The 13,262-nt window shown below is 39.2% G+C and overlaps 1 protein-coding gene across 1 annotated transcript in view; it reads right to left on the bottom strand.

The window, feature by feature from the left end:
* Positions 1 to 13,262, bottom strand: part of yata (N-terminal kinase-like protein yata) — a 238,753-nt gene that overhangs the window by 194,830 nt on the left and 30,661 nt on the right. Inside the window, exon 2 of the mRNA XM_090380105.1 lies at positions 10,672 to 10,731. Within this exon, the coding sequence (XP_090236231.1) occupies positions 10,672 to 10,731 (60 nt within the window). The remainder of the gene's footprint in view (positions 1 to 10,671; positions 10,732 to 13,262) is intronic.

The raw sequence follows: 13,262 nt of genomic DNA, 5'->3' as shown, positions 1-13,262 counted from the left end.
CTGCAATCCAACCAGTCTGAACATCTCCCCCCCCCCCCGTAACTTGAATTTATTGCCCCTAGTTCTAAAATCATTTAAAACTGTGAAAATTTCGTCCTCATTCATTTTCCTTATACCTCTCAAAGCCTTAAACATCTCAGTCAAGACCCTAAAGTGCCTAGTTTCCAAGCTGTGAAACCCACATATTCAAAGTCTTTCCTCATATGGATGCACTTTTGCCGATCTCACAAAGCTAGTTAGCCATCTTTGGACCCTTTCAAGAAGCATAATGTCTTTCTTTAGGTGCGGTCTCCATAATTGAACACAGTATCCCAAGTGTGATCTAACAATAGCCTTATGACATCCTTATCTCTAATAGAAAATGTTCGAAAAATCATCGATAGGACACCATGGGTCTTCCTTGCAACCTGTCTACAATGCTCAGAGAAATTCATGCCTGACTTCATGGTAACGCCCAAGTCGCTTTCCTTGACTACTAGCTTTAGTTCCACTCCACCAAGTGTATAAGTTATTTTGGGGTTACTGTTCCCCAGATGTAATACCTTACACTTTGCTGGATTAAAGCACAGCTGCCATTTTTCTGACAATCCGTAAGTCTATCTAGGTAACTCTGAAGAAGCACTGCTTGGCAGTGATCATCAACTACTCTACCAATCTTTACATCATCTGCAAATTTAGAGATCACAGCCTCTATCCCTTCATCGATGTGATTTATGAAAATCAAAAACAACAGTGGTCTGAAAACTGATCCTTGGGGAATCCCACTTCTTACATCAACTCAATCTAAAGAATAACCATTTATCATAACACTCTGCCTCCTGCCCTGACGCCATCCTGCTTTCCATCTAAGGATTTTCCATGTGATTCCAAACTGTTCCAGTTGCAAAGAAAAACAACAAAGACTTTTACTTATGTAAACTCTAGAAAGAATGAGATGAATCAGATTGGTCATTTTGATATTGGTGGTTCGACTATTGATGATCCCGCTCAGTTAGCTGACAAACTGAATGAGTATTTTGCATCTACATTTACACATGAGGAATTCTGTAAGGAATGGAGGACAGCAGTTTACTAAACTCTAACAGGGAGCTAAGTGATTTTGTAATAACTGAGAGAAAAGTGGAGGAGAAACTGTTAAAGTTAAACATAAAAAAGGCACATGGGGTGGATGGAATCTATCCAGTTATATTGAAGGAGGCAGTGAGGGAAGTAAGCAAACCTTTAGCCATAATTATGAGAGCATCCTATGATTCAGAGGAGGTTCCCATGGACTGGAGATGTGCAAATGTATTCCTAATTCATAAAGGGGGTTCAAAGGGAGACACAAATAATTACAGACCTGTTAGTTTAATTTCTGTCCCGGGGAAAATAATGGAGTCACTGGTTAAAGAAGTGTTCCAGGATCACCTAGACAAGAGACTGCAGTAAATAATTCAGACACAGCATTGGTTTGTTAAGGGGAGGTCTTATCTAACTAATTTGATTGGATACTACGATGTGGTCACAAAGGAACTAGATGCAAAAAATAATTTTGATATCATATACTTGGATTTCAGGAAAGCTTTTGATACTGTTGCACATGGAAGACTGTTGTACAAACTGGAGCAGTATGGCATTAATGGCAATTTGCTACAACGGATAAAGGAATGGTTGAGTGGAAGACGGCAGAGAGTAGTAATAAATGGACATTGCTCTACGTACACTAATGTTAATGGAGTCTCCAGGAGTTCGGTACTGGGTCCATTGTTGTTTTGTGTATTTATCAATGATGTCGATGAAGATATATCAGGCTTACTGTCCAAGTCTGCAGATGATACAAAGGTTGGCAGGGTTGTTAATGACACTAATAACAGTACGGTACTTTTTTTTTTTTTTTTTTATGAAAACCCCAAACACGAGAGGTATTAGAACCTATAGTACATAGTACCATGCTTGGGTTAGAGGTTGAGAAGACGAAAGAAGATATTTGTTGACATTAGACTTGAACTTCTATAGACTGTAATTTTCAGGAAATACATATATAGGAAGGCTGTTCCAGAAAACGACAGTTGAATGAATAAACGAGGAAGATGAAAAGTTGGTTCTGTGAGTTTGAAGTTGGACAGTAAATGGATGTTGGCTGGTGGCAGCATGTATTCGGACTGTTTTGAAAGAGAGAGCGGGAATTATAGAAGCCAATTCAGAAGAACAGTGCCATGGAAGTATCTGCAGAAAAGGCATGCAGCAGAAACAGTAAGCCTATGAGACAGCAAGTGGAGAGACTCTGTTACAGAAGAGTCATTAATTAACCTAACTGACCTCTTCTGAATGGAATATAAAAGCCTGAGAGAGGTTTTGGTGTACCACCCAAGATGTGGGAACAATATTCTTGTAGGGAAGATCTACGATTTGTACAGAGTGAATAGCTGTTTGGAAGAAAAGTAACGCCGAGAGCAAAGGAGATAACCAAGTTTTTTAGATGCAAAGGAAGCAATATTTGTAATGTGCTTGTGCCAAGAGAGATTAGAAGTCAGGGTAATCCCGGTAATCCCCAAAAGGGATAAATAATTTTGACTAGAAATCGGAGTGTCACAAAATATAAGCATAGGAGCAGAAGAATCCTTTTTGGCAGAGATATAAGACAAGACTGAGTTTTAAAAGGACTGAAATCAACTAAGTTGTCTTTGACACACTGGAGAATTATCTGGAGATCGGCATTTAAGGAATTTTTAGTGGATATTTGAGAAGTTGAAGCTGATTGAGCAGGGCAAGGTTTCTCAAAATGGAAAGTGGAATGCAATGTGCTATCATCGGCAAAACTATGGATAGGATTTCCAGTCAATGGAAGAAGGTCATTAATATACAAGAGTAAAAGAGTGGGGAAAGAACTGAACCTTGGGGGACACCAGCATTAGTGGGGAAGTTAGAAGATAGAGAGCCATCTACCATCACCCTCAGTGAGCGATCAGAGAGAAAATTCAATAACCAATTACAAAAAACAGTTGGCAAACCATAAGTTGGAAACTTGTTTAGAAGACCTTTATGCCAAACACAATCGAAAGCCTTTGAGAGGTCAAGAGCAACTGCTTGTGTTTCACCAAACTTTTTCATTGAATTTGTCCATAAATGGGTAACATAAGCCAGAATATCACCAGTGGATCAACACTGACAGAATCCATAGTGGCAATCGTTGACCAGACGGAAGGTTTCTAGGTAGTTTAAGAGTTGGCGGTTAATTGATTTCTCCATTACTTTAGAAAGAGTAGAAGTAATTGCAATGGGACGATAATTGGATGGGAGGGATTTGTCACCCTTTTTAGGAACTGGCTGGATATGAGCAAATTTCCAAGCAGAAGGAAAAACACCTTTGGAATAAGAAAGTGAAAAAGCCAGCAAAGAACAGGAGTAAGTTCAGGAGCACAGGTTTTGAGAACAAGTGGAAAAATACCATCAGGATCTGGATCTTTCTTAGCATCGAGATTCGTCAAAATCCTTCTGACATCCTTTTGACGGAAGACCACAGGAGGCATTGAATGGAGCGTGTTGGGAATGGTGGGAGGTGTTTTACCAAGATCATTGATACATGAGTTGGAAGAAAAATGGGATGCTAGCAGGTCAGCTTTATCCTTGGCTGAAGTGACAACAGAACCATCTGGTTTTGACAGAGGTGGGAGCAGAGATGGGCAAAAGTTGCAGTCAATAGATATGGCAAGAAACCAGAATGCTCAGCTACCATTAGGGCAAGAAGCAAGTTTTCTACTCTTAGCCTGTTCAAAATCTCTAGTTTGGACTGATTAATAACTGCTTTACAATTGTTGCAAGCTTTGGTGTAAGCAGAAAATGAAACTGAAAAATTGGGAACAAGCCAATTATGATATGCAACGTTCTCTTGAAAAGCCTTAGCACATTTATTGGAAAACCAACGTGTAGATAGAGGACGATATTTAAAGTGGAGTGTGGAATTAAGGATTCTATTCCTACAAGAATAATTTCACTGACACGATCTGAGAAAACGTTCACATCAGAAGTTTTGAAACAGTAATCCGATCAAGGAAAAGAAGAAAAGAAATCTTGCAGGTCACCCTATTTTGCATTTTTGTAATGCCAAACAATACGAGGTTGGAAATAGCCATGAGATAAATGCTCCATTGGAGAAGAGACAATCACCAAGTTGTGATCTGAGCTGCTTAAAGGACCACTCACTTTGACCGTGTACTTAGGACTGTTTGTGAGAAAAAGATCAAGCATGTTGGCTGTATGGTTAGGATTGTCTGGTATTCTTGTAGGTAAATGAACAATCTGTGCAAGGTCATTAGTAATTGCAAAAGCCTCAGCATGTCGACCAGCTGGGTCAGTGTGACTAGAAAAACGGAAGCCAGCTGGATTTGTGAACATTAAAATCACCAAGAAAAATTACCTCACTGTTAAGAAAGTTGAATTGGAGAAAGTCAAGTTGCAAAGTGATTAAGTCAGAGCTCCAAGTGATTAGTGGAGTTGGGAGAATGGTAGAGACAACAGATGAATTTGACACAATAAGGTAGAGAGATTTTAAGCCAGAGAAGATCGAAAAGAGGAGATTCCAAATTATCAAGTCTCTCACAGGGAATATCAGACCGGTCATATGCACAAGTACCACCTTTGAAGCAAAAGGAATCATACAGCGAATAATTTGGGCAACTGAGATGAGCAGTAGTTGAATCAACCGATAACTGAGATTCTGTGAGAAAAAGTACATGGGGTTTGGCAGCTGCAAGTGGAAATGGACATCGCTGAGATTAGAATCGAAACCACGTATGTTTGTGAAATATATTGCAACAGGATCTAGAAAAGTTGGGCAAATGGGCTGAGAAGTGGCAACTGAAGTTTAACATTAACAATTGCAAAGTACTGCATAGATTAGTTGTGCTGTCAGATATGAAGTTCTCTGATCAGTGCAGATGGGCTGCCAGAGCAGGTCATGGAGTCTTTCAATGATATATAGGAATTTTACTAGCAGAGACAAGAAAGTGATTATCCCTTTATATAAGGCAATGGTCAGGCCACACCTTGAGTCCTGAGTACAGGTCTGAAGGCTTCATTTTAGAAGGATGTAGATTTGCTAGAATGAGTACAGAGAAGAGCAACAAGATTAGTGAGAGGAACAAAGGGGTGCTCTTACCAAAAGTTCTGCAAGTTGCAGCATCTGGAGACTAGGCACCTGTGAGGTGATCTGATTGAGGTGTACAAGGCCTTGAATGATTTGAGCAGGCTCAATGCTGATGGGATTCTTCTGCTCACTCAGATTAAGAACCTGAGGGGGCATAAATTCAAACTGAGGAAAGACAATTGTAGAATAGACATGCAGAAGTTTGCCTTTAGCCAGCGAGTAGTTGAAATCTGAACAAGACTTCCATCTATTGTTGTACAAGTTGATAGCTTAAAAAAAATTTATGGCTGAACTAGATAAACATTTGGAGTGACGAAATGGGTAAAATGGGAAGGTTTTTTATTTTTTTTTTGACTGATGCTGTATAAGCATGCTTTCTTGCATCATATGCCTCAACTAATGCTAATGCTCCAACTTATAAAGTAACTGCTCACCTGGGACTGACTCAAATGCTTTGCGGAAATCCAAATAAACAATATCGAATGTCTTTGTATGTGCTCGATGTAAAGAGTGTGAGGATGTTAGGCGACAACTCAGCCTTTATGATAGGTTGAAGAACAGGGTGGATGCCACTGAAGAATATAAATTGAGGGATTACATCAAACTCTCAGCTGCCGACATCAAAGCCAGAGCTTGCAAATGATCATCAGACAGCAGAGTGGCAATCACCAAGGCAGAATTCACTGTTCCCACAGGACCAGTGCATTCTGGTCCTGGAAATGTGAAATATATTGTGCAAAATGGATAGGTGGAATAGGACCAGGGTATGTCTGCCACGAGCAAAAGTTGATGATGTCGTAAAGCAGATATCACCTTTTAAGGGCACAAAAAGGCATACTGTTGTACATGTTGGCACTGATGAAATTAAGAATAGGAGATCTGCAGACTTACTTAACAAGTACACGTCAATGTTGAAAAAAATTGTGCGGACTTATTGGATGACTGTTTTCTACAGCAGAATATTCAAGGGGCAACCAGAGGGAGAAATACTCTTGACCTGATTATCAGCAGTAATTATTCATGCAATAAGAATCTGCATATAAAGGAAGCACTAGATGGCAGTGATCACAGTGTACTGATGTGGGATTTACTTAAAGATGTAACTACCATCAGGGGTAGAGGGAAATGTTTTTGCATTCGTAAAGGTGACTATGGTAGTCTCAGATAGTTTTAAATTCTATACATGGGACCAACTGATTATGTTACCAACAACAAATTCTAAATGGGACACATTTGAGGAATTAATTTTGGAAGCTACTAGGCTTTTCATACCAACTAAGAAATACTGAACAAGGTTGAGGCCTAAAATGGATGCCATATGAACTAATGAGACTCGTGACAGAGAAGAAAAATGCCTGGGATGCATATAAATTATCAGGTGAAACAGAAGCCAAGGGTAAATATAAGCTAGTCTGAAATCAAGTAACAAAGATTAGGCAAGAAAAGCAAATTACAAGAAATCTTTGGCAAGGGATGCAAAGAAAAACAGTAAAGACTTCTTTACTTATATAAATTCTAAAAGGAAGGGGATGAATCAGATTAGTTCACTTGATATTGATGGTTTGTCTGTTGATGATCCTGCTCACTTAGCTGACAAACTGAATGAGTATTTTGCATCTACATTCACCATGAATTCTGTAGGGAAGTGGAGGCCAGAAGTTTATCAAACTCTAATAGGGGGCTAAATGATTTTGTAATAACTGAGAGAAAAGTGCAGGAGAACTTTAAGTTAAATATAAGACACCTGTGATGGATGAGATCTATCCAGTTATAATAAAGTAGGCAGCAAAGGAAGTAAGTAAACCCTTAACCATGATTATGAGAGCATCTTTGGATTCAGGACAGGTCCCCACAAACTGGAGGTATGTAAATGTATCCCCAATTCACAAAGGGTGACAAGTAATTACAGACTTGTTAGTTTAACTTCTGTTACGGGGAAAACAATGGAGTCACTATTTAAAGAAGCAATGTAGGATAACTAGATAAGATTGCAGTTATAGTTCAGACACAGTATGGGTGTATGTTAAGGGGAAATCTTGTCTGACCAATTTGATTGAATACTACGATGTGGTCACAAAGGAACTGGATGCAAAAAATAATTTTGATATCATATACTTGGATTTCAGGAAAGCCCCTTTGATTCTGCTGCACATAAAAGACTGCTGTACAAATTGTAGCAGTATGACATTAGGAGGAAATTGCTGCTATGGATAAATGGATTGCTGAGTAGGAGAAGGTAGATAGGGCTAATCTTCCAGGGTTTGGTAATTAGGCCATTGTTGTTGTTTTCTATATTTATCAATGATACTGATAAAGTATATATCATCCTTAATGTCCAAGTTTGTAGATAATGCAAAGGTTGTCACGGTTGTTAACGACACTACACTGTTGCAACAGGATCTAGAAAAGTTGGGCAGATGGGCTGAGAAGTGGCAACTGAAGCTTAACATTGACAAATGCAAAGTACTGCATATGGGTAGCAGTAACCCCATAGTAATGTACCAACTGTGCAGTATTATTCTCAGGATAGTGGAGAATGAAAAAGATTGATTTTTTTTTATTTTTATTTTTTTTTAAGAGCATTAGCAACTAAGGCCATATTGCTCCGGTCAGGTGGTCATTCCCTGACCTTTCCGCATGCTCCGTATTTGGTGGTGACGGGCTCGAATCCCGGTCTAATCAAGAAGCGTGTGCTACGCACTGCTGCTCCTTCCCACCTGGCTACGGAGGCGCCTATGAAAAAGATCTGGGGGTAATTGTTCAGTCAGATATGAAGTTTTCTGAGCAGTGCAGACAGGCTGCCACAGCAGGTCATGGGGTATTGTCGATGATATACAGGAATTTTGCTAGCAATGATAAGGAGGTGATTATCTCCTTGTATAAGGCAATGGTTGGGCCACACCTTGAGTATTGCATACAGGTCTGGGGATCCCATTTTAGGAAGGATGTAGAGTTGCTAGAACGAGTACAGAGAAGGACAACACAACTGGTGAGGGGAACAAAGGGGTACTCTTTTGAAGAGAGGCTTAAGTTCTGCAAATTGGAACATCTGGAGCCTAGGCACATGTGAGGTGATCTGACTGAGGTGTATAAGGCTTTGAATGATTTCAGCAAGCTCAATGCTGATGGGTTTCTCCCTCTTGCTCAAACTACACACGAGGGGGCACAAATTCAAACTGAAGAAAGACAGTTGAAAAGTAGATATGTGGAAATTTGCCTTTAGCACGAGTGGTTGATTGCTGGATCAAACTTTTATCTATCATGTGGAAGTTGATAGCTTAAATAAATTCAAGGAAGAACTGTAAAACTTTTGGAGTGAATGGAAGTTTTTTTTTTTTTTTTTGGCTAATGCTGTATAAGCATGCTTTCTTGCATCATATGCCACTACTAATGCTAATCAGCATGTTACTGCTTATCTGTACTTGGTTTCTTCCATCATTACTGATGATGAATCATGGGTGTATGGCTACGACTTAGCAGCAAAGGCACAACCCTTTTAATTCATAATGCACCATGCTACTGTATTTTTTGACTCAGCAGAGCATTGTGCATTATGAATTTTTCCCAAATGAACCAACACTGAACTAGAAATACTACATATCAGTTCTGCAGCAATATTCTTTGGAGAAACCTGTGCTCCAGGGAATCGGTTCTAGCATCCATCCGAACAGCTAGTAAGCTACATTCACTTCCCAAATATTAGCATCACAACAATGCCCCTGTGTGTGTGTGGGCTTTCTACTCAAGAATTTCTTGCAAAGCACTCCATCACTGTTGTCCCTCATCTGCCACACTCACTGGATTTAGCTCCCTGTGAATTTATTTTCCCCAAAACTTAAAGTCCCCTTGACAGGTAAGGAAATAAAAATTTTTGGAAATAAAAACTTGCTCACCATTATTCATCTTCTCATCTACACATTTGATAAAACATGTAGTTTTCCAAATGTCGCACAGTAACTATTAGCAATTCCAAAACATGTTCATCACAAATGCTTTTAGCAGCTATAGGAACACTGAAGAAAATCCATCCGAACAGCTAGTAAGCTACATTCACTTCCCAAATATTAGATGTCCCCAAACTTTTTTAATCACACCTCAGAATTCCATTCATAGGTTCTGTACCTACTCAAAGTTCGGAATGGAGACCGGAATGCCATTCTGATTCATCATAATCATTGGTAATGTCATATATATGCATTGACTGCCTACTGAACTATTCCAAAGATTATTCAGTTTCATAAAATTCTGCATTTCAAGTCCTCTGACTACTGCTTTAAAGGAATTCCAAAATTCTCCTGTATTCACCCTTTCTATGCTATCTGCCCAGTTGATGTGACAGAGGTCAGGTAGCATTTCGAAGCCTCCAGCTCTGAAATCAAAACCTGTCTTTGCCTTTATTAGCTGCAATCTCTCTCTCTCTCTCTCTCTCTATCATTCAACTTGGAACCCCATTATAGCCTCAGTAACTAATGCACCAATAAAACCCAAACCCAAAACTTGGAACCCCCCAACTAAATATTCCTATGCTGTCAGTCCTATGATATTATCTGGTTTGTGGGTAATGATTAAGCCTAAATACTTCTGCCTCTACTTACCCTGACATGTTCATATATATTGACCCCAGGGACTCACATCTGGTGAGTATGGGCTTGGCAAACCCAGGATCCTGAGCTGGATATCACCATTCTTTTCTTTCTTGCTTTCTTGGTGATTTCTTTTTACTTCTCTCTCTCTTTCTCTCTCAGGGTAACTTGGGAATTTTTTTTTTTTTTTTTTTTTTTGCTGGTGCAGAATAAGCCTCAGGCTTCCTTACACCATATGGCTAATAATAATAATAACAATCAACTAGTTGATTTAAAAATTGCCTTCTAAGCTAGGTTTATCTCCCACTTGCTCTAGTCAATAAGAAGCAAACTGAAATCACTCATAAAAAGGCACTCACACTTGCCAACCCATTCCATCTACATGTAGAGGCCATCATACTGTCCACAATCTTCTGGTTAGTAATATATGTCATTCTCATTTCTGCTTTGCTTTCAACTACTTAACACCACATAAATTCTATGATGGCATGGATAAGTTCTGAATGTGGACATAATTTTTTTGCACTCAGGCTGCTTTTGATAAGCATTACCAACCCTTCATAACCTTGCAAATCCTTCCTAAATACATTATAAATTCCACTGTGAAACTCATCATCACCTATTTCTAGGTGACATCCTATTATGTCAGCATTAATGGTTCTAACCATAAGTTAAACTCACTCATTTTATTAAAAACACTCCTGACACCCTAATTTCTGTTACATCAACTTCCCATCATTTAAAATTATTTTAGCACATCCTTGCAATACATCAGATGTTGGTTTTCATTATCTCATACAAGAACTCTTGGGATGTGTTTAAGAATTACTTTGACTATGTTCCATATCATCAAAATACTATGCCCCAAGCACCGCATTCAACAATACTTATATTAAATATCTGAAATTTAAAAAAAAATTGAATACAACAGTATAAATTATATGTATAAAAATTTTTACTCACCAATATTTCTGTTTCAGGCTTTACTTCAAATACAAACACAGAAGTTTTTTCACCTGATGTCTGAAAGATATCACTTTATTATAAAGAAACAAATAATAATTTGAAAATTAATAAATTTATATTTTCCTATAAATGCAGTAGTTCCAAAACTTTTTTCTCATGTATCACAACAGAAATGTAAGATAAGTTACAGCAGCTGCATTCAGACAAAAGCTACTAAGGTAATATATTGTGACAGTTTGAATACGAAATATGTATGTAAAATGTATGTATATGTATGTAAAATATTGTTCAAGGTTTAGGCCAAAATGGATGTCAGATGAACTAATGAGGCATATGGCAGAGAAGAAAAATGCATGGGATACATACAAATTAACACATGACACAGAAGCCTATGATAGATACAAGTTGATATGCAACCAAGTTACAAAGGAGGTTAGGCAGGCGAAGGCAGATTACGAGAAATCCTTGGCAAGGGATGCAAAGAAAAACAGCAAAGAGTTCTTTACTTATGTAAACTCTAGAAGGAAGGGGATGAATCAGATTGGTCCACTTGATATTGATGGGTCAAGTGTTGATGATCCTGCTCAGGTAGCTAACAAACTAAATGAATATTTTGCATCGACATTCACACATGAGGAGTTATTCAGCGAGGGGAATGCCAGAGGTGTATTCAACTCTAGCAGTAAGCTACAGAATCTTGAAATAACTGGGAGTAAAGTGGAGGAGAAACTGTTGAAGATAAACACAAGAAAGGCACCCGGCGTGGATGGGATCTATCCAGTTATATTAAAGGAGGCAGCAAAGGAAGTAAGCAAACCCTTAGCCATAATTATGAGAGCTTCCTTGGACTCACGGGAGGTACCCATAGACTGGAAATGTGCAAATGTGACCCCAATTCACAAAGGAGGATCAAAGGCTGACACAAGTAATTATAGACCTGTGAGCTTAACTTCTGTTCCAGGAAAATTAATGGAGGCACTGGTTAAAGAAGCACTGCAGGATCATTTAGACAAGACTTCAGTTATAGCTCAGACACAGCATGGTTTTGTTAAGGGGAAGTCTTGCCTGACCAACTTGATTGGATACTATGATGCAGTCACAAAAGAACTGGATGCAGGGAATAACTTTGATATTATATACTTGGATCTTAGAAAGGCTTTTGATACTGTTGCACATGGAAGACTGCTACACAAATTGGAGCAGTGTGACATTGGAGGCAAATTGCTGCTATGGATAAAGGGGTGGTTGAGGGGGAGAAGACAGAGAGTGGTAATCAATGGACACTGCTCATCGTGGACTGATGTTATTAGTGGAGTCCCTCAGGGCTCAGTGTTGGGTCCATTAGTGTTTTCTGTATTTATAAATGATATTGATGATGGTATATCGGGCTTAATGTCCAAGTTTGCAGACGATACAAAGGTTGGTAGGGTTGTTAAGGACACTACTGACGCTATGCTGCTGCAACAGGATCTGGAAAGGTTGAGCAGATGGGCTGAGAGGTGGCAAATGAAGTTGAACATTGACAAATGTAAAGTACTACACATGGGAAACAGCAACCCCAGAGCAACGTATCAACTCTGTGGTACTACACTGACAGTGGTAGAGAATGAAAGGGACTTGGGGGTGGTTGTGCAGGCAGATATGAAGTTCTCTGAGCAGTGCAGACGGGCTGCAAGAGTAGCTCATGGAGTATTGTCAATGATATACAGGAATTTTTCCAGCAGGGATAAGGAGGTGATTATTCCATTGTATAAGGCGATGGTCAGGCCACACCTAGAGTACTGTATACAGGTCTGGAGGCCTCATTTCAAGAAGGATGTAGAGCTGCTGGAACGAGTACAGAGAAGGGCAACAAGATTAGTGAATGGAACAAAGGGGTGCTCTTACGAAGAAAGGCTTAAGTTTTGCAAATTACAGTGTCTGGAGACTAGGCACCAGCGAGGTGATCTGATAGAGGTGTATAAAGCCTTGAATGGTTTAAGCATGCTCAATGCTGATGGGATTCTTCCTCTAGCTCAGAAAAATCACCTGAGAGGGCATAAATTCAAATTGAGGAAAGACAGATGTAGGATAGACGTGCGGAAATTTGCCTTTAGCCAGCGGGTGGTTGGTTGGTGGAACAGACTTCCATCCCTTGTGGTGGAGGTTGATAGCCTAAATAAGTTTAAGGCTCAGCTGGACAGGTATTTTGAACGAACAGAGGGGTGAAGTGGAAGTGGGTTTTTTTTTTTTTTTTTTGGCTGATGCTGCATAAGCTTGCTTTCTTGCATCAAATGCCTCTACTAATGCTAATGTACAGTGTTAATGTTTTGGGTGGTAGTAATGAAAACTAACCGAATGGAACACAGTGCATGCACATGGCATACAAGAATAATGTGAAGTAATTTTCTGTCAGACAACCATCTTAAAATTTACTTACTGAATCTCAACTAATAATTTAATATCACCCCCAACCATCCACAATACTCTACACAGTTTCAGAGCAATAAGAAGTTAGATTTTTATACTGTTTTTCATGAATCGCTTATATAATGTCACACGAGTGGCCAAATATCACTAATGGTATGCATACCAGAGTTTGGGAACCA

Source organism: Mastigoproctus giganteus, chromosome 8 (assembly GCF_048544385.1).
Source record: "Mastigoproctus giganteus isolate SK-2022 chromosome 8, ASM4854438v1, whole genome shotgun sequence".
NCBI classification, from domain to species: domain Eukaryota; kingdom Metazoa; phylum Arthropoda; class Arachnida; order Uropygi; family Thelyphonidae; genus Mastigoproctus; species Mastigoproctus giganteus.
The sequence above is the reverse complement of the archived record's forward strand: the minus strand, read 5'-3'. Positions and strand labels throughout refer to the sequence as shown.